We start from the raw sequence: 27,119 nt of genomic DNA on the forward strand, positions 1-27,119 counted from the left end.
ACCACAGGGAGTTCTTCCTCTGGTTTCTCTCTTTCTGTTCATATAGATCTAGTTCTTCTTACTGAGCAGGGCGGCCTTCTAGATACTGCCCACATGGTGAGCCCTGCCCCCAACTCACAGTGGTTAGCAGCCTGGTGTCACCCCCCCCCCAGCAGAAGGGAGAACCTTTCACTCAGTCATATTTGGTTCAGCAGTGGGATGGGGAAGTACAGCATTCCTGGACCTCACAACCTGGAGTAGAGAGCAGGCTGAACTGTCCAGGGTGACTGATGTCACAAGACCAGGTCCAAGATGGAGTGGGTGAGGGCTACACAGACTTGATGTCTATTGCTATGCCCAAGCTTATGCGGTGGAGCAGCAAAAATCTGCTATGGAGCCAAGGGATGGGTCCTTTCCACTACCCAGACAGACAACCCACATTTCTCAGGGTTTCTTCAAGTAGCCAGACAAAGGACTGGTGAGTAGCCGCCCAGTGGGAGCTGGACCTTGTGGAAGGCTGTATGGATGGCCATGTTGTTAACAACCATGTTGTTTAGCAGCAAAGGCCCCCTCACAGCCAAATGTGGCAACATGCAGTTCGCAGTGTAGAGTGTGTTAGATTAAAACAAGTGCTGTTCAATTAAGGCCTTATTTGGAAGAGAAAGGCAGGGGACCATCCCAGGTGGGCTGGGTGCCCAAGGAGGACTTGAGAAATAAGCACTATGCTTATATACCATCCCCCAGGGCATCGCAGGCACTGATGTGGCCAAGGAGGCCTCTGACATCATCCTGACTGACGACAACTTCACCAGCATTGTCAAGGCCGTCATGTGGGGCCGCAATGTCTACGACAGCATCTCCAAGTTCCTGCAGTTTCAGCTGACAGTCAACGTGGTGGCTGTGATCGTGGCCTTCACAGGTGCCTGCATCACTCAGGTGGGCACCAGGGGCCTACAAGAGGCAGTAATGTGGGCTCAAGAGGGCCATATTAAGAACAAGTGTTTTGCTTGTTGCAGATTCTTTTTATTGAAATCAAAATCATATACGAAAAATCTTATCTCTTCATGGTAGCTGTTTAGTAGATTTTTTAGTATATTCACAGTGTGAATCATCACTTCCTTCTAGTTCCAGAACACATTCATCCATCTCAAAGGAAACCTTTCGCCTACCAGCAGTCATTCCCCACCCCACCCCCAAGCCCCTGACAACTGCCACTTCTTTCTGCCTCTATTTATTTGCCTGTTGTAGATAATTTGTATCAGTGGAATGAAATGGCATGTGGCCTTTGGGGTTTGTTTTGTACATTTTTTGCCAAGGGGGATGGGCATGTGTATGTGCTGCGCTGCACATGTGGAGGCCAGAGGGCAACTTGCATGAATAACTTCTCTCTTTCCACCATTTGGGTCCCAGATAATTGAACTCAGGTTTGCGCCTCTATTCACTGTGCCAATTTGAAGATTCAACATATGGCCTTTGCACCCCACATCTCAGTTTGCATGTTTGCAAGATTCATCCATCTTGCAGCTTGGCCCAGTGCTTTATTCATTATCATAGCTGCACAGGAGTCCACTAGGCCCCATTATGTTTGTCATTCATCCATGCTTTGGACCACTTCCGCTTCATTGCAGTGTAGTGTTGTTAGGAACATTCATGACCAAGTTTCAATATGCATATGTCGTCTCCTCTCTCGGGTTGAGATCTGGGAGTAGAATGACTGAGTTTCAGAGAAATTCTATATTTCCCCTTTCCCAATTCTTTCATCTTCCCCATTGGTTGGAGGCCAGAATTTATTGATTTCTTGTTAGGGATGTCAAAAAGTAGTTAACTATTTTGAGTGATTAGCTTGATCCTTTAGTGTGTGTGTGTGTGTTGGCAAGGTGTACATACACGTGCATTCATGTTTATTTAGAGGTCAGAGGTCAACCTCTGGTGTTCCTTGGAAGTTTTTCACCTTGTTCTTTGAGAGACAGACTTTTTTCAATAAGACCCCAGCCTCACTGATTAGGACAGGCTAGCTAGACAGCAAGCCTTAGAGATCCTCACATCTTCATCTTCCCATCACTGAGATTACAAATTCACACTGCCATGCCAAGCTTTTGTGATACAGATTCTAGAGGTTGAGCTTAGGTTTTCATGCTTGTAAGACAAACACTTTACTAACTGAGCTAACTCCCCAGCCCCTCAGGGACTTTCTCTTGATATCTAAGTCAAGTATGAATGATATCGTAACAACCATCCTAACCATTTGTAAGTACAGAATCCATGCCTCGGCATATGCAGTTTACTCTCAGAATATTCCCATGATTCCCTAGAGGACACCTCACACCCATTAGTAGCCACTCCCCATTGCCTCTCCAGCTTACCTGTTCCTCTGTATGTGAAATTCAGACCACAACTTTGAGATCACTGCCACCAGGCAAGAAGAGAGGGAGGTAGGTGGGAGTTAGGAAGCCAACTGGAAAACATCTGCAAACCTGAGGTTCCCATGACATTGGCAAAACTGAGCTTCTCCTCAGTAGTGGCAGGCTTTCATATCCTAGCATCCCAAGGTTACTCTATGTAGTTCTGCATGGCCAGCATACACGAAGGTGACTGCCCTTCTCTGCAGGACTCTCCTCTCAAAGCTGTGCAGATGTTATGGGTGAACTTGATCATGGATACATTTGCCTCACTTGCCCTGGCGACGGAGCCCCCAACTGAGTCACTGCTGCTGCGGAAGCCATATGGCCGAGACAAGCCCCTCATCTCACGTACCATGATGAAGAACATCCTTGGTCATGCTGTCTACCAGCTCACTATCATCTTTACGTTGCTTTTTGTTGGTAAGTTAAACCGGAGGCACATACTTCACGCGTGAGCCCTGTCTGTGTCCTCAGCCTGGCACAGGATGGGATACAGCACTGATAGACTGAAGAAAGCAGGCCCGCTCTATACCTTTGACCCAGACCTCCCTGCTTCAACATGTACCCTACTGTACATCCCTGGGGCAGATGTGGTGGGGGAGAGTGGCCACTGGGGCTGAGAGATCTCGCTTCTCAGCCCCTGCCTCTCTCCTCCCTTCAGGAGAGCTCTTCTTCGACATCGACAGTGGAAGGAACGCACCCCTGCACTCGCCCCCCTCCGAGCACTATACCATCATTTTCAACACCTTTGTCATGATGCAGCTTTTCAATGAGATCAATGCTCGCAAGATCCATGGTGAGAGGAATGTCTTTGATGGTATCTTCAGCAACCCCATCTTCTGCACCATTGTCCTGGGCACCTTTGGAATTCAGGTAGGACATGAAGGTGTAGGGGCATTGACATTGGCCTTCTTGTACCCAAATCTTTTCCACATTCTAGAGCAGATGTTTTACGTCTTCCAAGCATTGCTGAGATCAGTTTTTCATCTAACCTACTAGCTTCCAAGGGGCTATGGGTAGCCTTTATCCCCCATCCTTCTCACATGGTTTCCAGAACCCTTCTTCCCTAACTCTCTCTTGGTCAACCATGTTAATTTCTAGCACCTAACTCCTTGGTGTTCTAGAACAATAGAGATTCTTTAGGAAAAGCTTGTTGTGCACATGGTTGATATGTTAAACTTTGGCTCCCACAACACTGTGGTCAGGGTGGCAAGCTCAGCTCCCCAGGAGGGGCTAAATGCTCTAAAGTATAGTGTCTTCAAACAAAACATCATTTATAGTTAAGTCCCACAAATCAGGAAATGGCTGTCATAGAAATGTAGCTCACTGTTCACAGATCCCAAGAAGAGGGAGGGGCATGTCATACATTGGTGGCCACCTCTAAATGCCAGTAAGGAACCACTGAGAGGGGAATTTTACTGTGGTTTCCCAGGACCAAATGAATAAGGGAATCAACAGACTTCATCTTGGCTAGCGTGAAATCATTTCAGCCCACCATGGGGTATAGACTGGCCCCGCTTGCCTGGAAAATGGCTCTGAGCAAGGTTGGGTAATATGCTATGGATTGCTTGGTTAGCATTTAAGATATTGTCCTGGGTGTAGGACTTCTTCTAAAGTAGACAACAAGGAAGTCAGGAGGCCGAAGCAGGGTGACCCTTAAACTATAGGGCCAGGCAGAGCAGGCAAATGTGAAAATAGCCTTGATGAAGCGGGAAAGATGGTGCAGACAGCTGAGTCTCACCTGGAGGCTGGAGGCAGCAGAGGGTAGGTGGGAGTGGGTGACAGTGTGTGAAGCTACACAATGACACATCCTGCTACCAAAAGGCAGGACATGCCATTAAACATTTGTCTATGGCCAAAGTGGTCTGGCTCCCAGGAGACAAAGTCAGTCTGGAGGGCAAGGTTTGTAGAGGGCTAGCCAGGACGCAGAGAAGTCAGGAGCCATCCTGGTAATAAACTGCTCCTCCTCCCATCACTCTCCATTCCTTCCCCCAGATTGTCATCGTCCAGTTTGGTGGGAAGCCCTTCAGCTGTTCACCACTGTCCACAGAACAGTGGCTCTGGTGCCTATTTGTTGGTGTTGGGGAGCTGGTCTGGGGACAGGTGAGTGTCTGCCTCGTCAACTTTCTCACCAATACCTTCATTCCGGTGGCTTCTGTTCATGGCCCTTGGAGTGGATAAGACGCCAGGCATCCTGTTCCACCTACGCCTCTCACTATCCCCACTCCCTGCCCCACAGTCTTGGAGCCTGTGGCCCGGAACTTGTGTGGTGTGTGCTCAGGCTCAGTCCTATGACATACTATAGCCTGGGGATAAGGTCACAAGTGACAACCTCAGGAATGAGAACATAGAGCAGATAAGTCACACACTGTCCTAGGAAATCATCTAGTTTCCTTCCCCATAGTATAAGCGAAAAATTGCCCCCTAAACCTGGATATTTGGAGAACTGCAAGTGAATCTGGGTGTAGAGCACTTGTTTAGCTGTCATAAAGTCCTAGGAACCATCCCCAGCAGTGCAAAAAACCAAGATGGAAAGAGAGCCAGCCTGTGGAGCTTGGGATGTCCCAATAGATTTGAAATTAAACAATGCCCTGCTATGACATCTATGGGAGAAAGACAGCTTGAGAAAAAGGAAGTGTTTGGGCTTCATGGAAAGTGGCAGGAGGGCACCGGTGGACCTGAAAGTCGCAGCTGCCCCAAAGGAGCAGTTGTAGTACCCAGTGATGAAATCAGGAAATAAAATTTTGGGTGTCGGCAGCCAGTACAGTCTTAGGCACCAAGCCAGCTCCCTCCATGGTACACTGAAGCATTTTGTTCAGAGTTCGGGAACACTAGTTTGGGAAGCCACATCAGGATCTGCTTCACTTTGGGCCTTGGTCAGCTCAGGCTGCCACAGCAGACTACCAGAGACAGGCAGGTTACACGAAGGCATGTATTTTCTCACAGCTCCAGAAGCTTGAAGTCTAAGATCAAGGGCAGCAAATTCAGTATCTGATAGGGGTTCCTTCCTGGCTTCTGGTTAGCTACTTTCTCACTATGGGTTCCTAGAAAGTTCTCTGGTATCTCCTCTTATAATGGCACAAATCTGGTGGGATCAAGGCTTCAACCAAATGACTTTATTTACCCTCTATTATCTGCCTCCTCCAAATACTTCCAAATTGATGGTTAGGGCTTACGACTAGGGGATAAGGAGGTACCACTTAGGTTTATAACACTATGAATTTTGTTTCTTTATCCTCTTGGTATGTCCTCTACCAAGCTGGCCGCAGAGGCCACTTCGACTATGGCAGTTGCTGGCCTCTGACATTAATCATGAGAGACCACTTAGTTTTTCCATCTCATTTTCAAGAAATCTCTTCCTTTGCATCAGTGCACCTCCTTCCTGTTAGGCTTCTGCTGGAGAGCCCAATGGAGTCCCTTCGTGCTCGGCAGTCTAGACTCCATATACTCCACTCTGCCCTATCTATGCCAGCCTCTAGTTAACCTTTGAACTCCCTGATGCAATAGCCACTGCAGTTCTTCCGGGGTGCGTGCTGCCTGCCTGTAGCTCAGAGTATTTTTAATTATAAAAATAATGCACATTCAAAGTGACAAAACTTGGAAAAAAGGAATCTCTATAAAGAACCTTAAAGCCACTCCTCTCATGCTGACAGGAACCTAAGAGGGACAGAATGACCTGCCATCCTCCACCCGGACAGTTGAAAGGCACATCCCAGCCTTTCCTTCTTGTCACCTTTTCCTCCCTAAAAGGGTGATGTGGGATTTCCCTCTGTATGTTGTGATTACCATTGATTAATAAAGAAAACTGCTTTGGACCTATAGCAGGGCAGAACTTAATTAGGCATGGAAAGCTAGGCTGAATGCTGGGAGAAAGGAGGTGGGGTCAGAGAAAAGCCACATAGCCCAGCTGGAGCCAGACAGAATTTTACCCAGTAAGCCACAGCCACGTGGCGATACACAGATTAATAGAAATGGGTTAAATTAAGATGTAAGAGTTAGCCAATAAGAGGCTAGAGCTAATGGGCCAAGCAGTGATTTAATTAATACTGTTTCTGTGTGATTATTTCGGGGCTAAGTGGCCGAGAACTAATTAGTGGCCTCCTCCAACAAAAGCCCCTGATCACAAGCCCTTTTCTAAGTACTTCTTTCTCCGGGAAATGCCAGGAATAAGCTTCCATGGAGCTCAGTCTCAGAGAACATGGCAGCCAGCTTTTCTTTCAGTAACCATGAAGGCCAGCAATGTGGAGTGTTATCAGCTAGGAAGCTCACCTGAGTCCCGGTGTGCAGTTTCTCTTTGAGGTCAATCACATGTGTAGAGTGGGTATTATACTGTACTGAGATGGCTGACCGTAGTATCCACACCCTCTGTGCCCCATAAGAAATGTATACACTAGCAGGTGTCCCAAAGCCCCCAAATGAGCCCATTCTTCTCAGGAAGCATGCCCCAGGCACTTCAAGATCCTTCTCAGAAGTGGTCAGAGGCCAGCACTGTCTTCCTCACATGGTACTCTATACATTGGCCTCTCTGCTCCATGGTCCTGGATGAGACTCAGTAGATTAGGAGTCTTCTACAAGAAAGTGGCAATTTAGGGTCTACCAGGCCCCAAGTGGGCTTTATCTCTGAGAGGTGGGGCCTCTGGTTTATTCCTGGTCACGGAAGAGCCTGCTCTCATGGCCACCTCTGTTTGCTGCCCTTTGACTCTGGCTTTCCCAGGTCATTGCCACCATCCCCACCAGCCAGCTCAAGTGCCTGAAGGAAGCAGGGCATGGGCCTGGGAAGGACGAGATGACTGATGAGGAGCTGGCCGAGGGGGAGGAGGAAATCGACCATGCTGAGCGAGAGCTCCGCAGGGGCCAGATCCTCTGGTTTCGGGGCCTCAACCGGATCCAGACACAGGTAAGCTGCTGTTCCACGTGACTCCTATTTTGCTGCCTTAAAAAGCAGGCAAGAAGCAGAAACTGGGCATACAGAATCCCAAAGCCAGCAGGGAACTCCCTGGATCTGGCCCCCAAGTATGCAGAGGCAGTGGCTAGTTCCCCTTCTACCACACAGAGGTGCCCACCACTGGCTGGCCATTTAGCTCACATCTCCCTGACATGTCCCTCAGTGCCCAGGTAGCTTCTCTCCTAGATGGGTACGAACATGTGCTCAGGGCTCTCTCCGAGGCACAAACCAGCACTGTCTGCTTTCCTTGACAGGGCTACTTAGGTAATAGGCAAGTTGCATTTGAGTGTGGGAGAAAAGACTCCATTTCAAGGAGTCTTCGACTAGTTCTCTGATCACCAAAGTCTTCTGTAATCACTGTGTAAAAGCCTCTCTAGGAAGTGGACTCTGCCACCAAGCTAGTTCAAATCTCAATAGGCTAGGCTAGTCAAGGCTAAAGCCATCAGCTACAGTTCCCAAAAACATCAGACTGCCAACAAAAGGCAGTAGTTAAGGCTTTTTTAAAAAAAAAAATCTCATGTGCCAGGCTACCCTGATCTCTGCCACCAATTCCTTTTTGGCCAGCTTTCTTACTAGAAGGTTCCATACTTGCTGCCTATTTCCATTTTCCCCTCACACTCTGTCATGATGGCACTGCCCACCACTCCCACTATGGCTGTCACCACTGTCTGCAAGGCCTTCTTCCACTCCATGCTTTCCAGTTGCCCTCTGGAAGTGTTGCTGGCGCTGCTCATCCTGACAGCTTGCAGTTCCTTCTGAATTTCCATCTCCTCTCTGTCTTTATATTCCTGGTATCTCCACCTCCCACTCCAACCCTGATCTCTCATGCTGCAAAGCCCCGGGAGAACCTGCTAGGGAACTAGCTGAGGCCAAACATTGCACCAGGCCAGCAGGCCTCCTCACACTGCAGCCTCCGGGACTGACCTGGAGGCGATTCCCCATGGCCTAGCTGGTATCCTCTAAATTACCGTGGCACTGTTACTCATTGCCTGTTCCCATCCAAGGCCTTGGCTACCATCTCTCTGATGCCAGTCTCACTACCTCGGCTGTAGGTACAATCACTTTTCCTCTCTGGGAACTTATTGGCTAAGGCAGAATCAGCTGGGTAGATTCTCCTTGAGTCTGTCTGACAACTTACGCACTGGGACAGGACATGATTCCACACCCCTCCCCATGTATTCTTTCAGCTGCCTTGATACACGTGGCCCAGAACAGGCTATCCTCTGGACTCTAAGGTACACACAGCTACTCCAGCACCCCTAGTGATCTAATGGTGTCCATCCTGAGAGTGCCCCCTCTTTTCCCTTCTAGGCTCTGTGGGTATACCTGCCACTGGCAAGGCACCAGGGTCATTCCTTGCCTTCCATCTGTCCTTGTTTATGCCTGCCCCTCTGCCACCACCATGGGGCCTATGGAGCTTATCTCCATTATCCCCAGGATGAAGTTTCAGCTTCTGACTGTAGTCTTCAAGCTCTAGCTTCTTGGCATCACCGCACTCCTCCCCTACATATCCTGATGACTCTGTGCTGCTTTTCCAGATGTGCACCCTGCCCACCCACACTGCTGTGCCTCCCTGCTTGCTGCCGTGTACCCTCAGGGCTCTTTTTCCATGCTATAAAAGCCTACTTAAAGGTTGCCAAGTCTATGCTTTCTTCTCACATACTACCCCCCTACCTCTATGGGCCATCTGTGTGACTGAGGCCAGCACACTGAATCTGAGAATACCAGAATTCCGTGGGGGAACTACTTAGAGAACAGGATCCTTTAAGACTGGGCGAGGTGGTACCAAAGAAGTCCAAGTTGAAGGCATTCCTCAAGGACCAAGCATCCCAAGAACCTACTCCAGTGTGTCCGGGTTCATATCTGAGCCATGTTACCCTAGCTATGATTCAGATGGATCCTGGTAAAATGGGAACCACCATTAGATCCCTAGCCCAAGCCTCCTCTCCCCACGGGGTGAGACAGTGCTTTCAATACATTGCCCAGGTCAAGCATGGCTGCAACCTAAGTAGCTTTGACTTGTTTCCTGTAATAAATGTTTACTCACTAGCATGAATGTATAGCAAATGTCAGAAAACAGCCCTCATATCTTCCCAATGTGCATGTGGCCACCTAACTGTGCCTTCCAGGAGACTGTGACTGTGACCACCCCCAGTAACCCATCCTTTTCTGATTCAGGGCAGATCTTATCTGCCATGCTCCAGTTCTGATGCAAAGCACAGAAATAGAGTACAGCAGTGACCCAACTCCACATCAGCCTCTTTTATTTCTGTTATGTAATTCCAGATAGAGTTAGCATCTCTATCTGCTTAAGCAGCCCTACCCCAACCTAGAGTGTCAATGGTAGCCTGGCCACCAATCTATGTTGTATCTTTGTGTGTCTGTAAACTTCTGGGCCTGCCACTGCTGCCCATCTACTTGGAGTCTTGGTGTTCCATGTCATTCTAACTGTTCCATGCCCATGTAGATGCAAGCAAGCAAGGAGATGGGACCCCAGGGAAAGAGAGAGTGGTACAAAATCAGACAATGAGAGCCAAGGCTGGTACCAGTTCCTCAAGCACACTTCTTGGCCCTCAGTAAAGCCACACTGATTCCCCCATGGGATCTCAACTTCCATGGCTTTTCCAAGTGGGGCTTTATCATTTCAGATTCGTCATGACTCTCAAGAATACTGAACCGGTCACTTTAGCTCAACTTGTTCTATTTGATTCGGAAAACCCGCTTTAAAAAAAAATTAACTAAAGCCTGTGGAAGGCTTTTCAGGTTGTATGTGTTTCCTAGGCAACTGGCCCCAGATTTCTGGATCTTGTGAACCACAAAATTGCTCCCCGGATTTCGGAGGCCTGCACACCATTTTCTGTTGCAAAGTAACTTGATGCCCGCTCTCACGCGTGTTCTATACTAATGTATCCATGCACCAGATGCTAGGGTGCTGCTCCACAATAAAAGAGAGTGCCTCAAACCTGGATCATGTAGCTTTTTGGATGTTCATGACGTGGTCTGTCTTTTTTGCATTCCATTACAAATTGATGAGATTCTTTACTAATGGCTGAGCCCTTGTTCCTGGCCAGCTCTGGGGCCTCTGGTAGGGGGAGGGTGGTGACGGTGATGTTTTCATAGATATGGTTATCCTGCGGGGACATCACAGAAGATATCATGGAGACTGATGCCAAACTGAGGCAGCAAAGGCAGCTTTCCCATCCCTTGTCTTTTCCATCGCCTAGAAACCATGCAGTCCAAAGAAGCAACGCCACACCCCAGAGTCTGCAACACCACCACATCCACACATCTTCCTTACATGAAATACCCAACCACGTGTACAACATATTCCTCACAGATGCACTCACGGCCTCAAAGCCTGCCTTCTCTCGAGGAAAGGAGTGAGGAAGTGGGTCATACTGGGTGAAAAGCAGCCCTGGGCAGGTTAAATGGAAGGATGGCAAGTCTTTCCTCAGGGGGGCTGAGGTTGAAAGACATTTTGTTTGGAGGAAGGTGTCAACAGTGAAGCTGCTTCTTTTGGAGAAGCCCTGTCAGAAAGCCAGAGGAGACTGGAGGCCAGGGAGTTCCCACTGCAGGGCTTGGGATGCCAGACAGTAACGGGTCTTTGGAGTCCAGAAATGCATGTTGGCTTGTCTGCTCGTTTTATTCAATGAACTGCATGATACTTTCCAGAAGTTAGATCCACCATCAAGCTTCTCTCCACACTGAGGCCGTTCTCCAGGAGAAGGCTGCCAGTGTGCCTTGCCTCTGGCCTCCCTGAGTCTAGGCATGTGGTCTCCCAGTGTCACAACTGGATATGGTGGCTCAGCTACAGTTCCTTCAGACCCTACTTCCTATATTTGTCACAGCGTCGTAGTCAGAGACAGAGTCAGAAAATCCAAAGACAATGAGTCAGGAGGCTTCTAGCAGGATTTATTCACAGCGCTCTCCTATGGGTCTCATCTTCCCCTTCGTCTTCTAGAAAGCGCAAAGGGTTGTCCCCCAGTCCTCCCAGCCTCCATGCATGGGGGCTGTAGGAAAATTTCTGACAAAACAAAGCCTCTGATCTTGGAAGCCCCTCTTCTACCTAAGTCTATATTCTGCTGAAATCCGAGTGATTATCAAACCCCCCGCCACAGTGGAGCAGGACAGAACAAGAGACCCTCTGCTAAGAGGACCGTGAACAAGGGCAGTGATTTCCCAGGGATCCAGGCAAGAACCTCCAGCCCACAAACTGCTGGAGAATGCTTCCACCTTCTAATAAGAGCATGTCATATCCCTCAGGTGTGTTGGGGCGGAAAAAAGTGTTGAGAACTACCGAAGTAGGATAAGGAAGTGTTGCCAGACACAGGTACTTATTGACGAGTGCCTCTCGATGAGCGAGCGTATCGTGAACGCAAGTGACTACCTACAAAATGTTTGCAGTGTGCTTCCACCGGTGACCTTTCCTTCCCACACTCCTGACCACTAACCATTTGCCCAGCAAAACCCTCTCTCAGTCATGGCTTTGTCAAAAGCATTGTCAGCTTCCAGGAATGGGGCTGACCTAGCTGAGGCTTTGCTGGCCCCATATGTCCCCAGTGTGGCCCCTGCCCTCACCCAGCCCCACCCTGTGTGGTAGCCTGGACCTCCATGCAAGCCAACTTTTATCTCATTTTCTCTCCCACAGATGGAGGTAGTGAGTACCTTCAAGAGAAGCGGGTCATTTCAGGGTGCTGTGCGCCGGCGGTCTTCAGTCCTCAGCCAGCTCCATGACGTAACCAATCTTTCTACCCCTACTCACGTAACTCTCTCTGCCGCCAAGCCCACCAGCGCTGCTGGCAGTGAGTCTTGACTTCCCTTTTCTCTCATAAATGGCACCTGGGGGAAGATAAAGCGTCCCTGACTCTTCCTTCTCTTTTCCAGTCTTGCATTTCTGCTCACCGTGGCTTTTCTGTTCCTTCTTTACTGCCCTGTCCAGTCCTTCCCGCCAGACGGTGTCTCTCCAAAGCCATATTCTCTTTATGAAATGACCCCACAGCACTGCCGGGCCTTTCGTCCTTTGCTTTGTTTGGGTTTTGGTTTGCATTTAGTACCCCTGCTACCATTGGTTTTCTTTTCTTGGATTTGTCTGCATGTACCCATGGTTCTTCATGAACTCGGGCTTCTTCCAGTGGTTTCTGGTGTCAGGCTGGGGACTTGCTCCATGTTCTGGGGTGAGTGTCAGGAAAGCATGTGACCCATGGCTACCCTTCTGGGGTAGGTAAAAGCCCACAGTGTGGTATCATTTGCAGCAGAAGAATCCAGCCTATCTCCCTGGAGAAGAAAGTAACAATTTTCAGCATTCTCCTTGAGGTGGCTTCCAAAGGATGCCCCTGTCTCCAGTCCCCAGGTGGCTCAGTGGTGACTGAGAGTGCCTCTGTTGAGCAATTCGTGCCTGCTCTGAAGGCCCTGCCCTGAGTCAGGATCTGCTAGAGGAGCCCTCATAACAGGAGCTCAGAGGCCAGACAGGTGCTGTTTTGTGTGTTCCCAGGCATCTTGCTCTTTCCAAACAGGCCTCAGTACTAGAGGATCTGAATCCAATCTTGTGCAATCCTCTCTACTCCTTCCTCAGAGAAGCCAGGGCATTTCAATGACAAGTTCCCACCATGCAATTCACATTTTGAAGAGAACCCTGGGTTGACCTGACTAGATAGAAGCTTCCATAATTGCTCACATCTTTTTATAAAGACAAGGAAGAGGCCACTAAACTGCTGAACCGGTCACCCTACAGTGCCCCAGCAGGAGAGAATGCAGGCAACTACATGGAGGCGGGGTCACTCCTCGGAGGTTGTCTACTTTTGGTAACAAAGTCGGGAGGTTCCAAAAAGTGAACAGTAAACCTTCGAGTATGAGTCCAGGGCCCCTGCTGGGACGGTTTGATGCTAAGTCTTTCCTTTCCTTCCAGTGAGCCCCCTGCAGCTCCCACCAGACGGAAAGCCTTAACTACCTCACCTTTTTCCCATCACAGACTCTTCGGGTTCCTTTCTGCTTGGTTTCTTTCTGTTCTTTTCTTTCTTTTATTTATTTATTTTTTTTTAGGAACTGGTGAGAGGTCCCCAGTGGGAGGTATCCCTCCTCTTCCTTAAGCTCTTCTTTTGGGCTGCTCTGTCTTTTATGGAAAGGATAAGTGTCCCCCAGGAACAACACAGATGCTCCACAACCACAGGCCACATGCTGTACCTCCAGCTCGTACACCCCCTGGACCAGCCACCGAGGCCCCAGATATGGCCTGACACATGTCACTGTTGGTCTGGAAAGCAGCCAGTGCTCCTGGCATACCTCGATGGGACCAAGAAAGATCTCAGGGCTACTTTAGATGCCAACAGGAGGCTCTCTACTAAATCAGTTAAGGACAGACTGGCCCATGGCCTTCCAGCACATGTTGGCCATGCCCACAAGAACCTCCTACACCAGTGCCCAGGTGGGCAGCACTAGCTTCCTTCCTCTACACAATATGAAGAGTGGATGTAGGGCACACATAGATCTGCTCAGCCCTTCTCTTCCTGCTGACTTCTTTCTTCACTTTCCACCTGTCTGTCTGTCTGTCTGTCTGTACATCCATCTACCTGTCCACCTATTGCCTCAGGGGAAGAGCAGTTGGCAAGATTCTTCTATGTATGACACCCCAAGCCTCTTCCACAACTCTGGTCTTAGCCCTCACTGGGGCCAGTCAGCCTCCGAGGCCCTGCCTCACCTGTCTCTACTACCTAGGGTGAGGCCTACTGCCTCTTCAGCCCCCATTTCTCCTATTTCCTCCTTAAATGTGGCCTTTATTTTCTTCCTTGGCCCATAGTACCTTGCTTCTTTCCCTCCTTCCTTCCATGGTCATCTGTTATCCCCTTCCCGCCTTCTGATTCCACCAGTGCCTGGTAAGCACAGCAGGAGAGACACTCCCCTCCTGCTGATCATGAGCCATTCCAGGGAAACCTAAGCAGAGGTGAAAGCTCAGTGGCAGGGTCTTCTAAGGAGGGAGCTGGCAACTCCAAACAGGACATGGTTTGCTTCTGGAAGCCACTGGTTCAAATTTATAGTTGCCCCACATCAGTTCCAGCTAGAGCTAGAGCCTCACTTCTGAATTCTGAGGGCTTTCGCAAATCCCACACCCAACACCCTCACAAACTAGGAGAGGACCTCACAAACTAGGAGAGGACCTCACAAACTAGGAGAGGACCTCACAAACTAGGAGAGGACCCTACTCAGGACCCCATAGGCAGGCAGGCCTGGCAGAGTGGCCACTAGCTCACCTTCCCCCTTTCCTTGGAACTCTTCAGAGGACCAAATCTGCTTGAAAGTAAAGCAGGGTAAAGGTCATGATGGAGCTCCCCTGAACAACATGCAACATTGGGCAAGGTGTTTTGACCACAGCTGCCCCAGCTGTCCTGACTAACCCTATAATTTCCCCATATATGAGGAATTTTCTATCCTCTTCACTTGCTCTAGGCTGTATTGCCTTTCACCCCTCAGAGTCCAGAGGCTTGTGACTCTTGGGTACTGGATGAAAGGTATTCCCACTAAGAGCCTCGGGCTTTCTAGGGATAAAGCCACTCATTGTGTGCGCTGGGGCCAATTCAAGAGTGGCCAGATGGAGAAGTGACCAGAATCCTTTGGACTCAATATGCTCTTCTCATCTTTTCTAATGTCTCACTCTGTGTGTGTTCTCTCTCTCTCTGTCTCTGTCTGTCTCTCTGTCTCTCTCTCTCTGTCTCTGTCTGTCTCTCTCTGTCTCCCTCTGTGTCTGTCTGTCTGTCTGTCTTTCCCACTGCTGCTTCTGGCCACAAGAGTCTCTCCACATTCCCACATTCCCCTTGTACAGTCTGAGCTGGCCATGACCTCCTCACTCCCAACTCCAGAATGGCCTGTGCAACTTCTACCCTACTCAGCTATTTTTCCTCCCTTGCCTGGCCTCAAGGCCGTCCCTATCACAGCCATTTCATTCATAATCCTCTGGGTCCAGGGCGTATTGTCTTCCCCCTCATGGCTGCTACCTCATTTCTTGTGACCTGGGCCATTATCTGGTCAGCCTGTCTGGGATGGTTCAGGAAACAATAAGGCTGTGAAATCTTGTTTGCTGTGGGTTTCCATCATGCCCCTTCTCACACCAGCCACACACTCACACACTAAGGCTGCAGAACTTCATTCTCCTAATGAATGTCAAGAACCTCAAAAGGGAAGTCAGAGAGGGGTTTATGCAGTCATCCAGCTTTGCTAGCAAGCAACAAAAACAAGGCGCTAAGTATCTCCCTTCTAGTGGGAACAGAAGGAGCATGATCTTTGGAAATGCAAGCCTGGATCCTGGCATCACTGAAGCCTCTCTGTGGGCTCCAATGCCCAAGAGTTCTTTTGTGTCTCTTTCCCATGGGAACACAGAGACATACCTTTGACCCTCTTCTGCCAAATACCAAACTCTTTTCCCCATCAGCTCACCCTGGGGACCCTCTCATTCCAACCAGCAGCCAATTCCAGCCCATCCTTCGGGTAGCAGCACTGGGCCTCTATACTCGAATGTTTACTGTCTCAGTAGTTTGAGATAAGATACCTTCTGACGCAGGACAGCAAAGTTTGAGCACCATATCGCCAGAGGGGCTTCTTCCAGGTTCTGATGAAGAATTTGGAAACCGATAACAGCAGTTGCTTCATTTTAAATTGTTTTCGCAACATGGAAACCTTTCACCCATTGGGGGAAGGGAACTAAAACCAGCCAGGTAAGCCCCCGCAGCTTTGCTTTGACAGAAACTTCCAGAGCCCAGGAAGGCATGCTTTTCACTCTCACACACCCAACAAGGAAGGAGCTGGCAAATCGTTTTAAGTTTGCATCATTTTCAAGAAATGAGTTAATGCTGAGCCAAATCACCCCACTTAGGTTTTCTGGGAGAGTTTATTGGCATTTTTTGTAGCTATTTGAAAGTGTGCACACTGGATCCACACTAGGAAAGGTATCAATTAGTTCTCTAGTTGGGGTCCTGTCCTACTCTTTCTGGAAATAGAGGCTAAACCCCATGGAGAACAAGCTTCCAGGAAATTACTAAAGCACACGACAAAATGCAGCATGGACATAGGCCTGGCCCAGGAAATCGAGCTTCTGAGGCCCTGTAGGTAGGTGCTGTGAGGACTGCCGCATGGCCAGCAGCTGGGAGCTTGTGGAATTTCTTCTAGCCCCACCTTCTCTGCCCACCCACACTCCACTCTGCCACCATAGCTGCCCTTGGCTACTGAAAGGGCAAGGCAATAGGTAGGGCTTCCTCCTGTGTTTTCTGTGGCCTGACTATGTGTTTGGGCCAGGCTGCTGCTGTCAGGAGCCAGGCTAGTTCTCATGTCCCGGGCAGTTAGTGCAGAACAGTTAAAGGGACTTAAAAAACTAGCCAGTTTCTCCTCAGTTTCCACACTTACTGGGCCAGAATGTCAGGGCACCTGACAGGTCCCTTTTCTCAAGGAGGTGTTGGACCAGTGGTTGTAAAGAGCAATGAAAGGTGAGGAATGAGTCAGACAGAAGAGTGTGGACCCCATGAGCCTTAGCAGCTGAGACCAAGCAGAAAACATGGGCAAGCCTCCTGGGGACCCTACAGCCTCTGGCAGCAGTGGCCAGGTTGAAATTCTCTCTGGCCAAAAAATTGGAAAGAAGGGGGGGGGGGAAGGTGTGCCAGGCATTTTCTACTGTTGCTTTTGCCATTAGGATTCAGGAGCCTTTGCTTTTTTTTTTTCCTCTCCGTTTTTTTTTCATTCTTTTTACTGGGATGAGCCTTCCCTCAAGTCCCTCACTTAGTTCCCAGCTTTTACACTCTTGCTCCACCCTCCACCCACAGCCTACCCTCCACATGGAAACCCCCAACACAGACACACACATACACACAGAGAGAGACATCACAGACATACACATACACACACAAACATACACACACGCACACACGAAAGCTTAGGCACAAACATATGTAACCCAAGAGGGCTTGAAGATCCCATCCCTCAGAACATCCTCAATTCCTTCCCACTACAGCTTGTGAGCTGGGGCTTGGTCTGCAGCATCTCCACCAGGCTTATGCCAAGTTATCAGCCTTTACTCTGCATGCCCTGCTGTCTGGGCCACATAGAGAGGAGACACTGTGAGTCTCCTCTGGACAGCAATTGGAGTGATCAGCAAAGGGAATGAATGTAGATAGCCATGGGCCTACTAGGAGAAGTGAGCAGACCACTCAGAGCATTAGGGGTGCTCTGCTAGGTTCCAGGTTACCCAGGATAGACACTGAATTTGGTATGGAGAGAGAAACGGCAGTTGTAGTGGGTCTGGGAGAAACTATGTTGGATCTAGAGTTTGGGAGTTGGCAGGTGTTGGGGTTGGGAACCTTAGGTGTTCTAGATAGCTTCAGCTAGCTGGCTACGGTCAAGTGGGTAGAGAGCTTTGGAGGAGTGATGCTATACCATAGGAGACAGAGGCAAGGATGGACCAGATATTCCATACCCTCTAATTATTTGCTTAGCAGGAGCAGTTCACGGGATAGTGCGGCCACCATTGAACGCTACAGAAAAAGTAGCTAACCACTCTTAGGAGGAGTAGTTAGCTTCCACTATAGAGAAAACAGACGAGAAAATAGCTATTGTTACTGATTGGGTGCTGGGGGAACAGGGCAGAGCTTACTGAAAAGGTGGGGAGGGAGCCCTGAGGCTCACTGAGGAAGAATCTTTGTGGTAGATCACACAGACAATGCCCTGTGAGAGGAACATGTCAGGAGCTAGAGTTGAAATGAGAGAGCCCAAGACAGGCCCTTGGTTGGGGTTACAGGTCTTCTTCTTTGGGAGATGCAGCTAGTAATTCCCTTGCATTGGAAACCATTGACTAGCTGCCACGTGAAGGTGAGACTGTGAGGTAACATAAGGGTAGCAAGGAGACTACATAAAAGTTCCTGCAGCATCCAGCTTGAACCTGGTGTTGTGGCACTGGTGGTGATGGGTGTGAAGTGGGAGATTCTGGATGTCACTTGAAAGGAGGGAGTGGTGGGATTGTCAAGGGCTAAGGACATGTAAGGGAATGAGATAGGACTCAGACAGCCGCATTTGGGGCTGAGAGAGCAAACAGAAGCTGTTGGTAGGTAGGAGCACCCGGGCTGAAGGAAGCAGCTCCTGAATCTTAGGGAAGGGTCTAGGGAAAAGTGGCTAAGAAGGAGTTCAGGGGAGGTGGAAGGAGCACCAAGTACTTCACTTGGTTAGGGATGGCATTACAAAAAAAAGTATCAAAAGTCTTCTTGGGATGGGTTTCACAAGTGGGGCAGCAGCTGAATGGGACTGTGGAAGTGGGGTGGGAACAAGTAAATCATGGTCAATAGGCTAGTGAGGACAGCACCTCAACCAGGTGCTGAGAAGCAACTGGAGACTCCCCTGCCAGACCAACTTGATTCCCTTGTTTCTCCCAGAAGCCTCAGTCATAGTCTAGGCTTTATCTTTCCTAGAGACATCTTTTATGTAAAATTATCTTGTAGAGCTGGATCTAGTGGTACATGCCTGTCATTGCAGCACTGGGCAGTGCTGAACAGGAGATCCGGAGTTTGAAACCAGCCTGGTCTGTATGGTGAAACCCTGTCTCAAACAAACAAATAATGCCTTATCCTATAGGTAAATGGATTGTAAATTAAAGTTCAATGATTTCCACCCCCAGTCAGCACCCAGGCCAGTTGCATCACTTACAAGAATACTTGAAGTCAGGTAGGGAAATGACAGGGTCTGACTCAGTGCCCAGAAAGCCTGGAAGTATCATCTGGACATGGGACATTGCAGGCCACCATAGGGTCATCAGACCCTTAGCCAGAAGATGTGTGTCCGCCACAGAGGCAGGATGGAGGCCCCAGACAAACAAGGTCATCAATCTTCAGGCAGCACATGGAGGCTAGAGTGGAGGAGGAGGAGAACTCTGGTGAGATGTTTTGGGGTTGGTCCTATTGGACAAGCTGACAGTGAAGTGTTTAGAGAAGATGGGCCAGGAGCTGGCGAGGATGGGAGAGTGAGAGTTCCAGTGTTAGAGAACAGAGACACCTGGGAGCAGTGGGAGTGGGCTAGGAAACGGGCCCTGGCTAGATGTGGTACTCAAAGCATTGATGGCATCTAGGTGGTCTGATGTGCCTTGAGGGTGTTGAAGGTCCTGGGAAAGAGTAGAGGTAGAGGATCTTTGGGAGTAGCGCCCTGAGAAACCCAGGCATGAGGCTGAAGAGAGGCCAGGGCAGTCTGTGAGCTGGGGCATAGCATGGGCTCAACCCAGCCTTGGTTGCAGGTTAGCCAGAGACACCAAACTCTGGGTCTGAAAGAAGAAATCCCAAGGTCTTGGAGATACCTTCAGGCACCTGGCACAAGCGTGCCTTCCAGAACAGGCCACTCTTCTGGGCAGTTGCTGCTTTGCCTGGACTACTCTCCCAGGAGGTACCTGTGCCCTGCAGCCTTTAGCTGAGAATACTCCCAGTCATAAGATCAACAGCAAACCAGTTTGTTCTAGCCCTAGATTTCAATGCAGGGAAGAAAGGAGCTGGAGAAAAAGCTGACTCACTCTCAAATGTTGCCCTCAAGATGACTCAAAACAGTGGAGTGGGTGGCCCTCTGTATGCATGTGATCCCCAGGTGTTGGTACATTGGGCACTCTGTGCCTGGATCTGGCAGCAGGAGGAAGGCAGAGCAGCAGTAGCTGCAAGAGGCAAGGACAGCATACGAGGGTTGCCTTGTGGCCAGGGCTTCTCTCTTCAGGGAAAGACTTTGGAGCTGAGCCAGGTACAGTTGAAACCCATGAATAGGCCTGGCCATATGAAGTCCAGTTGAGGAGAATGTTATGGCCAGTCACCTGGGCATTGCTGGAAGACTTAACAGAGTCGAGGGCAACAATGTGAAGCTCATTCTCTCTTTTGTGACATAATGGTGTGGCTGACAGCTAGAGTTAGGTGACGTTCCCCGCACCAACATTCCAGTCTTGCCCTAGGAAAGCTAATTAATGAAGCAACACTGGCATTAGATACAAAAGGTGAATTATTTTTTCCTCATTAAAATTGGTAATGGTTTTCAATTTCTATGTTAACCCTATATAAGCAACCAGTCTGAAAATAGTGGCCTGAGGTACGGCTATCCATCCACAGTCTGACAGAAAAAAATCCTAACTGGACCTCAAATGTGCATTTAGAAAACCCCAGTTCTCTAGAGCCTTTGGCTCACTTCTTTGCATTCCATAAACTGTGAGGTTTGCCTCATTTAAAGTGATTTAGGAGCACTGCGCTTGACCTGGTTGAATTTTCAGGCCTACAGTCCTGACTGGAGGCCTGAAAGGGACTCATTGTAGCCCAGATGATTCATTGTCAACTGTTCCTATAAAGGACCAACAAGTAAACATATTTAGCTTTTCAGGCCAGGTCTCTGTTACAACTGCACAACCCTGCCCTTGTAGTGTGAAAGCAGCCACAGACGGGATGCAGATGAATGGGCATGGCAGCTCGCCAATAAACTTTATTTACAAAACCAGAAGAGGTCCAGGGTTCGTTTACCTTTTGGCCAGAGTTTACAGATACGTTACCTAAACCATGGAAACCAAATCCTAGCTCCTTGGAATGCCGTAGAATGTCTCACACAGGGAGAGAATGACTGAAGCTGGGGAGCACAGTTCTCCTCCTGGGGAACCCACAGTCCTTCCACTGGCCTCTACACTACCTGGAGGCCAGCAGGGCTGGCTTTGTCGTTGCAGTGGGACCAGCTGATGTGGGCGGCAGTGCTGGCACTGGCTTGTGTGAGGTCTAGCAGAGGGCTATTCATTGGCCTCTGGTTCTAGAAGCAGGAAGGAGCCCAGCATCTGGGGCCAGGGAAACATCAGAGAGGCAGCTGTTCTGTGGCTTGAAAGGATGAGACTGGAGTCAGTGTGTGAGTGGCCGTGGAAAAGCCAGAGAAGGGAGAGGCTGATTCTCAGGCAAGTTCTAAAGCCTTGTCCTACAAGAGATGCAGGAGACTGGAGGGGATGCAAGCTTGGCTCTGAGCACATGGCCACAGTGGTGGGGAGGGCCAAGTATTGTGGGAAGCACTTCCTTGCAGAGTGTAATGCTGATGTGAACTGAAAACAGCAGTGGGGTGGACGAGGAACATTGGCAAGGCACAGGGCTGTCTGAACAGAAGCTCAGTGAGGAGAAAGAGGAGAGAGGTGGTTTGGGGGAAGAAGGGCCAGAAAGGTAGATCGCAAAAGGCTGCTGAAAGCACCAAGTATCTAATGAGACCCGATGAGACACATGTAACTAGGTCCGAGAGGATAACTGATAGGCCAAGACAGCTGCGTAGGAACAGGCTTGGTACGTGCAAATTCAAGTGTGGCCATTTGTAGTCTTGGCCTCCAGGTAAGGGCCAGTGGACTCTAGGGCCCAGAGCTCTACCATATCCCTAGATAGCTTCCAGCACTGTACAGAGATATGAACAGGGAGGAAGAGTAACTGGGACAGTCCAGAGCTTTGGGACAAAGGAGAAGCAGAGGAAGCACAGCTGCTCAAATGAAAGAGGAGGGCCAGGCAGAAACAACAATGTCAGGGAGACTTGAGAAGTTTTCAAAAATGGGAGTTCAAGTGTATGGTGTGCCCCTTAGGAAGGACTAAGATGAATGTATAGAAGTGGCCACTGGCACACTCTTTGGAGAATCTCAGTATATTTGTCTTCTACCAAATTGGAATTCAAATTGAGCAAAGACCTCAGGTGCCACCTAAGCCATTCCTGTTCTCAGGGCAAGGACCAGGAAGGTAGCACGCATCAGCCTATTGTTCCAGGATATCTACCCATGTCAGAATGTTTTCAACACCAAGGCCCAGATCTGTAAACCCTTGCCACAGTCTAGCAAAGCAACTCCATTCCCTACAAGTCCCCCAGTGTGTGAACATTCATCATGCAGTGTGCCAGCCTCTGATGTGGGCACAACTTTCCAGCACCAGCTACCCATTGACTGTCTCCTCTCCTTTCCTCTCCCTCCCTTCTCCTTCCCCTCTCCTCTCCTTTCTCTGCCCTTCCTCACCCTTTCCATCTCCCATGTGGGTTCTGCCCCTCCCCCTTGACTTCAGATCCGGGTGGTGAAAGCATTCCGTAGCTCACTTTATGAAGGCCTTGAGAAACCGGAATCCAAGAGCTGCATCCATAACTTCATGGCAACGCCCGAGTTTCTGATCAATGACTACACCCACAACATTCCGCTCATCGATGACACAGATGTGGATGAGAACGAAGAGCGCCTGAGGGCCCCGCCTCCCTCACCCCCTAACCAGAACAACAACGCCATAGACAGCGGCATCTACCTGACCATGCATGCCACCAAGTCAGCTACCTCTTCAGCATTCTCTTCCAGGCCCGGGAGCCCACTCCACAGCATGGAGACGTCCCTCTAACCAGAACTTCTCTTATCACACATGTATACACACACATGCACACACATACACACATACACGCAGTCACACATGGACACACATGTGCATGTACACACAGAGAGGGGAGTCGTGCACCTGCCAAAAAGAGAAAACATGCTAAAGAGGCTAAAGACTTTTCTTATGTGGTATTTGCAAGAAGCCAATTGCATTCAATAAGGGCACAACCCACTAGGCTTCTCACCAGACTTCCAGGAGGTGGAGGAAGAAGGAAAAAGGAGAAGAGGAAGTTCTTCACCCAACGTGAAGGAAAAAAAGGAGAGCATGAGACAAGATGCGCTTTCCACCTTTTTTTCTACTGATGCTTCTTTTTTAACAAACACTAGTTCCGCCATGTTTTCAGCATTTGAGCTGTGCAGCGTGGTAGGGGCTAGCTGAGCTTGTTTGAAGCTTTGCTGCACCCATATTAAAAAAAAAAAGTATACCAAAACCAAGGAGGTCATTGTGCAGACAGGCCACCGGAGGGAGCCACCTGCAAAGGTACCTTCTACTGCAAAGCACACTAGACCCATCTGCAGACCGCATGTGTGTGTGTCTATATGTATGTGTGTCTGTATGCATATACATATATATGGCAAATGCATATTTAAAGAATAAGGAACTATTTATCGGCATGATATTTCCATTCCTCTCACCAGGCCTTCTCCTTTTGAAGTTTCATTTTTTGGATGTAGCAAGGCTCTTTTCAGGGAATGAGACTGCAAGAACATCCTCTCGGTACTGGACTTCCCTCCCCAAGCCCCTGACCTGAGGATCTCCATGCCTGACCCTGCCGAGATTCCAGAGGAGGCAGTCTGGGGAGCGTTGTGCAAGACCTAGAGGCCTTGCACTTAGAACCTTTGCACTTTGAGACCTCTGCTTGTAGAGGAAAAAGACTTTTCAATGGCATTTTTTAAAAAGAAAAATACCAAAGTATTGATGACAGTGGTCCCCTCCAGTACAAAGCAAATCAAGTTTTGGTTTTGGCTTCCTTCCACTTCATTTCCGACACCTTCGTTTTTGCTGGTGGCTTTCTTTGTCCAACTTTGAAAGCATGAAGAACCCTAGGAGTAAGGTGATAGAGCAGAGACAGACAGCAGGCCTAACCTCTACGGAGGCCACCTGAGGAAGAAGGGTCACCAAAATCAAGATGCCAACTGTGAGGACAGTCCAGGTTCATCTCTGTCATTCCTCTCGATTTGCACTTTGTGCTTTGGCAAATGGCAGGGACCACCTCTGCCAGGGCATGGGCGTGCTACCCACCAAAGCATGCTTCCAACCCCGGTCTTCTTGCCCATGGGGTAAATACAACCCAGAGGGCAACACTATAGAAACATGGCCTCTTGGAAAAATGGCCTCCATCACTGTTGCCGTTTTTTTTTCTGTCTGGGCCTATGGGGGCTGAGCACAGGGTTCACAGGGCTTGGTCCCACCTAGGCAGGCAAGGCTAAAGCAAGGTCTGGGCTCCAGGAGCCTGCCCCATCACTGGAGTCCCCCACTGTGCCAAGCCTGCTTTCCTAGAAAGAGCACCAGCCCGGGGGAAGAAGGCAGAGGAGAGGGGTCTAATGCCTGCTGCCCTGCAGGGAAACCCACGCTGATGAGTCTCTTCCTAGTGGTAACCTGCCCCTCCCTTGTGCTCTTTGGCCCTGAATCCGGACACCCACAATGACATCCTGCCCTTGAGGGTCCTTCACCTTGTGAACTCATGGCTTCCTGAACTTCTCAGGAAGATGTCTAGAATCTCACTCCACTCCCACACATGCCTGTCACTTGGGCCTGAGGTTTTGTGCCAGGAGACAGATGTAAGCTTAGAGATGGAGGGTAAGAACAGGTACCCTCAGGAGCTGCATTTGCTCCACTCCCATCCCACACCACCCCACAGAAAGCTTGTCTCAGCTCCTGGGCATCCACACAAAGTCAAATGAAAATGTGCTTTGTCCTCACTGGTCACACCAATGCCATGTCACCCCTGAGCAGGAGCAGCCACATCTCGGGCAAAAGAATTTCAGTTACAAGAGAAACTCCACTTTAAAATGCCAGCTACAGATCACTTAAAGCCATCCCTTTTTTATAAAGGGCATATTGAGAATGTTTCCCATTTGTAAATTGTTCCCTGATGTCCTCGTTTAAACCACCACAACAAAAAGGCAACTTGGCTTGCTGAGGGTCTTTGTGTTCTTCAACAAGAAATCGAAATGTGGAGTATTGCGGTTGAAGTGGGTCAGCTGTGCCCAGCTATGCTCATGAGCTTCTTGCCATCCTCTGTTATAGACACACAGATAGAGCAAATGGCCACTATATATTTAAAAACCAACCCTCAATGCTGCTGTCTAAAGTTGCCTGATGTCAGTGTCGACTGTGTGATACCCAGGCTGCCTTTGTGCTGAGCTGTGGGGTTCATTCGTTCTGGGTCTTGTACAGTCTTCAGGCCGAAGAGACCTGTCTCACTGGAAGCTTCTCTTTATAAAGCATTATACTATATGGAATGGCTTAGTCAACTGTGTTCAGTTCATAAATATGTTTTACATTTTTATCTGCCTGTTATAAAAATGAACAAAATATCTTAATGAGAAAGACCACAGATGTATAATAAATTAAAGTCTGTAGTTGAATTTCTTAATTTAAAGAATAGACCAAAATTTCTGTGTATAAAAGAAAATGAAAGGCTCCTACAATCTTGGTCTGGGTCACATGTGTGATTTATTATTTGTCAACTTCCCATGTGGAACCAGACAAAGGTACCTGTATGTCACTGAACCAAGGTGGGAGAAGCCACAGGCATGGCCTCTCTTGTGGACTGCTGCCCTGCTGACTTCTATGGCAAGAAGGAACACTGGCTCCATGGGCAAAAGGTGCCCCACCTGTGGCGCCTCCCACTGACTGATTTCACCAGGTAAAGCCTGCTGTGACTATCCAGGTCAGTGTCCTTGGATGGGTCAATGGGAGAATTCAGAACTATTTTACCTTTCCAAACTTTAACTCCATGTCATTTCCCTCCAACTTTCCACTCCTTCTCCCCAGTCCCCTCTTCCATTGTCTGTCGGCAATGCTTGGACTACTCCCATCTTTTAGGTATTGTGAATAATACTACTGTGAACCTGTGTGCACAAATTGCTCTTTGAGATCCTGGTTTCCTTTGGGAAGTAATATATACCCAGCCACAAGATTGCGGGATCTCATGGTAATTGTTTTTAGTGTGTGTATACATGTGCACAAGTGTGTGCATGTGTGTAAGGGTGTGAGTGGCCACAAGTGTGTGTACATGCATGTATTTGTGTAAGGTGGAGACCAAAGGAGAATCTCCAGTGTCATTCCTCAGGTACTGCTCGTCCTGTTTTCTGTGACGGGATCTCTCGTTGGTCTAGAACTCACCAATTAGGCTAGTCTGGCTGGCCAACAAACCCCGGGGACCCTCCTGTCTCTACTTTCTTACTACTGGGATTATAAGCACCCAGATTTTTTTAAAACAAGGATTATGGAGAACAAACTCAAGTCCCCATTCTTGCAAGGCAAGATCTTTACCAACTGAGCCAGTTCATCAGCCCAACTTTAACTTTTGAAGGTCCCATCAGACTTTTTATCCAGCATCTGCGCACTTCACATCCTCATCACTAGCGTACCTGTGTTCTCATCATTGACTTCCTGTTTGTCCTAAAGCCTCAAAAGCAAAGCCCATTTCATATTTACTAACTCTTAGTGCCTCTCTCCTACCGTCTCCAGATCTCTCTGAATGCCTTTGTGTAGACATCCATGCTCTGTGGCACTCCCTTTGAGCCCACAAGAGCCCCCAGTTCTGTGCTTAGGCCTTGCAAATGAACACCATGGTCACAGCACTATGAGTCCCTTCCACAGCACTCTGCACATTGTCCTCAGCTTATCTTCATGATATTTCTTTTATTTTCTTCAAGGTTTATTTCTATTGATGTGGATAGATATGTGTATGTGCATGTGTGTGCAATGTCTGTGGGGGCCAGAAGAAGTCAGCAGATCCCCTGGAGCTGGAGTTAACAGGCAGTTGGGAACTTCAGTCTGGTTCTCTGGAGGAGCAACAAGTTCTCTCAACCACTGAACCATCTCTCGGGCCTACCTCATGGTATTTCTATTTATCTGGTGCACACAGTGTCCTTTTAGATTTGTTAGCACCAGAGGACAGTTTTCCAGGGCAAGAGCCAACAAGAAGTAGCCTGTTTCCAAAGATCCCTTAAGCCTCTGCTTCCATAGCAAAAGGCAAGCAGCGCAGCTTGAGTCAGAAGACTAAGAAAGTCTAGACAAGACATATTCCCTATCAACACTACTGGCTCCACATGAAGAGATAAGACATGGTGCTGCCCATAAAGCTCCTCAGTCAAATGACTGGGAGCAACAACACATCGCAGCAGTGGAGCCTGGGGAATTAGGGAAAGGCCTGTGTGTCTT

At 48.9% G+C, this 27,119-nt stretch overlaps 1 protein-coding gene across 19 annotated transcripts in view; it reads left to right on the top strand.

Annotated features, from left to right (window-relative positions):
* Positions 1-25,383, top strand: part of Atp2b3 (ATPase plasma membrane Ca2+ transporting 3) — a 72,973-nt gene extending 47,590 nt beyond the window's left edge. For 4 of the 19 annotated variants that reach the window (XM_075958004.1, XM_075958002.1, XM_075958001.1 and 1 more), the window contains 7 exons: positions 724-915; positions 2,588-2,801; positions 3,043-3,254; positions 4,377-4,484; positions 7,096-7,278; positions 11,975-12,128; positions 22,368-25,383. In XM_075958004.1, the coding sequence (XP_075814119.1) occupies positions 724-915; positions 2,588-2,801; positions 3,043-3,254; positions 4,377-4,484; positions 7,096-7,278; positions 11,975-12,128; positions 22,368-22,393 (1,089 nt within the window). In that variant the 3' untranslated portion in view covers positions 22,394-25,383. Of the gene's footprint in view, positions 1-723; positions 916-2,587; positions 2,802-3,042; positions 3,255-4,376; positions 4,485-7,095; positions 7,279-8,513; positions 8,562-9,974; positions 10,300-11,589; positions 11,657-11,974; positions 12,129-22,367 lie in introns of those variants that run through there. The other 15 variants (XM_075957997.1, XM_075957998.1, XM_075958000.1 and 12 more) reach the window with 9 other exon arrangements.
* The last annotated feature ends 1,736 nt before the right edge of the window (positions 25,384-27,119 follow it).

Source organism: Microtus pennsylvanicus, chromosome X (assembly GCF_037038515.1).
Source record: "Microtus pennsylvanicus isolate mMicPen1 chromosome X, mMicPen1.hap1, whole genome shotgun sequence".
Classification (NCBI taxonomy): domain Eukaryota; kingdom Metazoa; phylum Chordata; class Mammalia; order Rodentia; family Cricetidae; genus Microtus; species Microtus pennsylvanicus.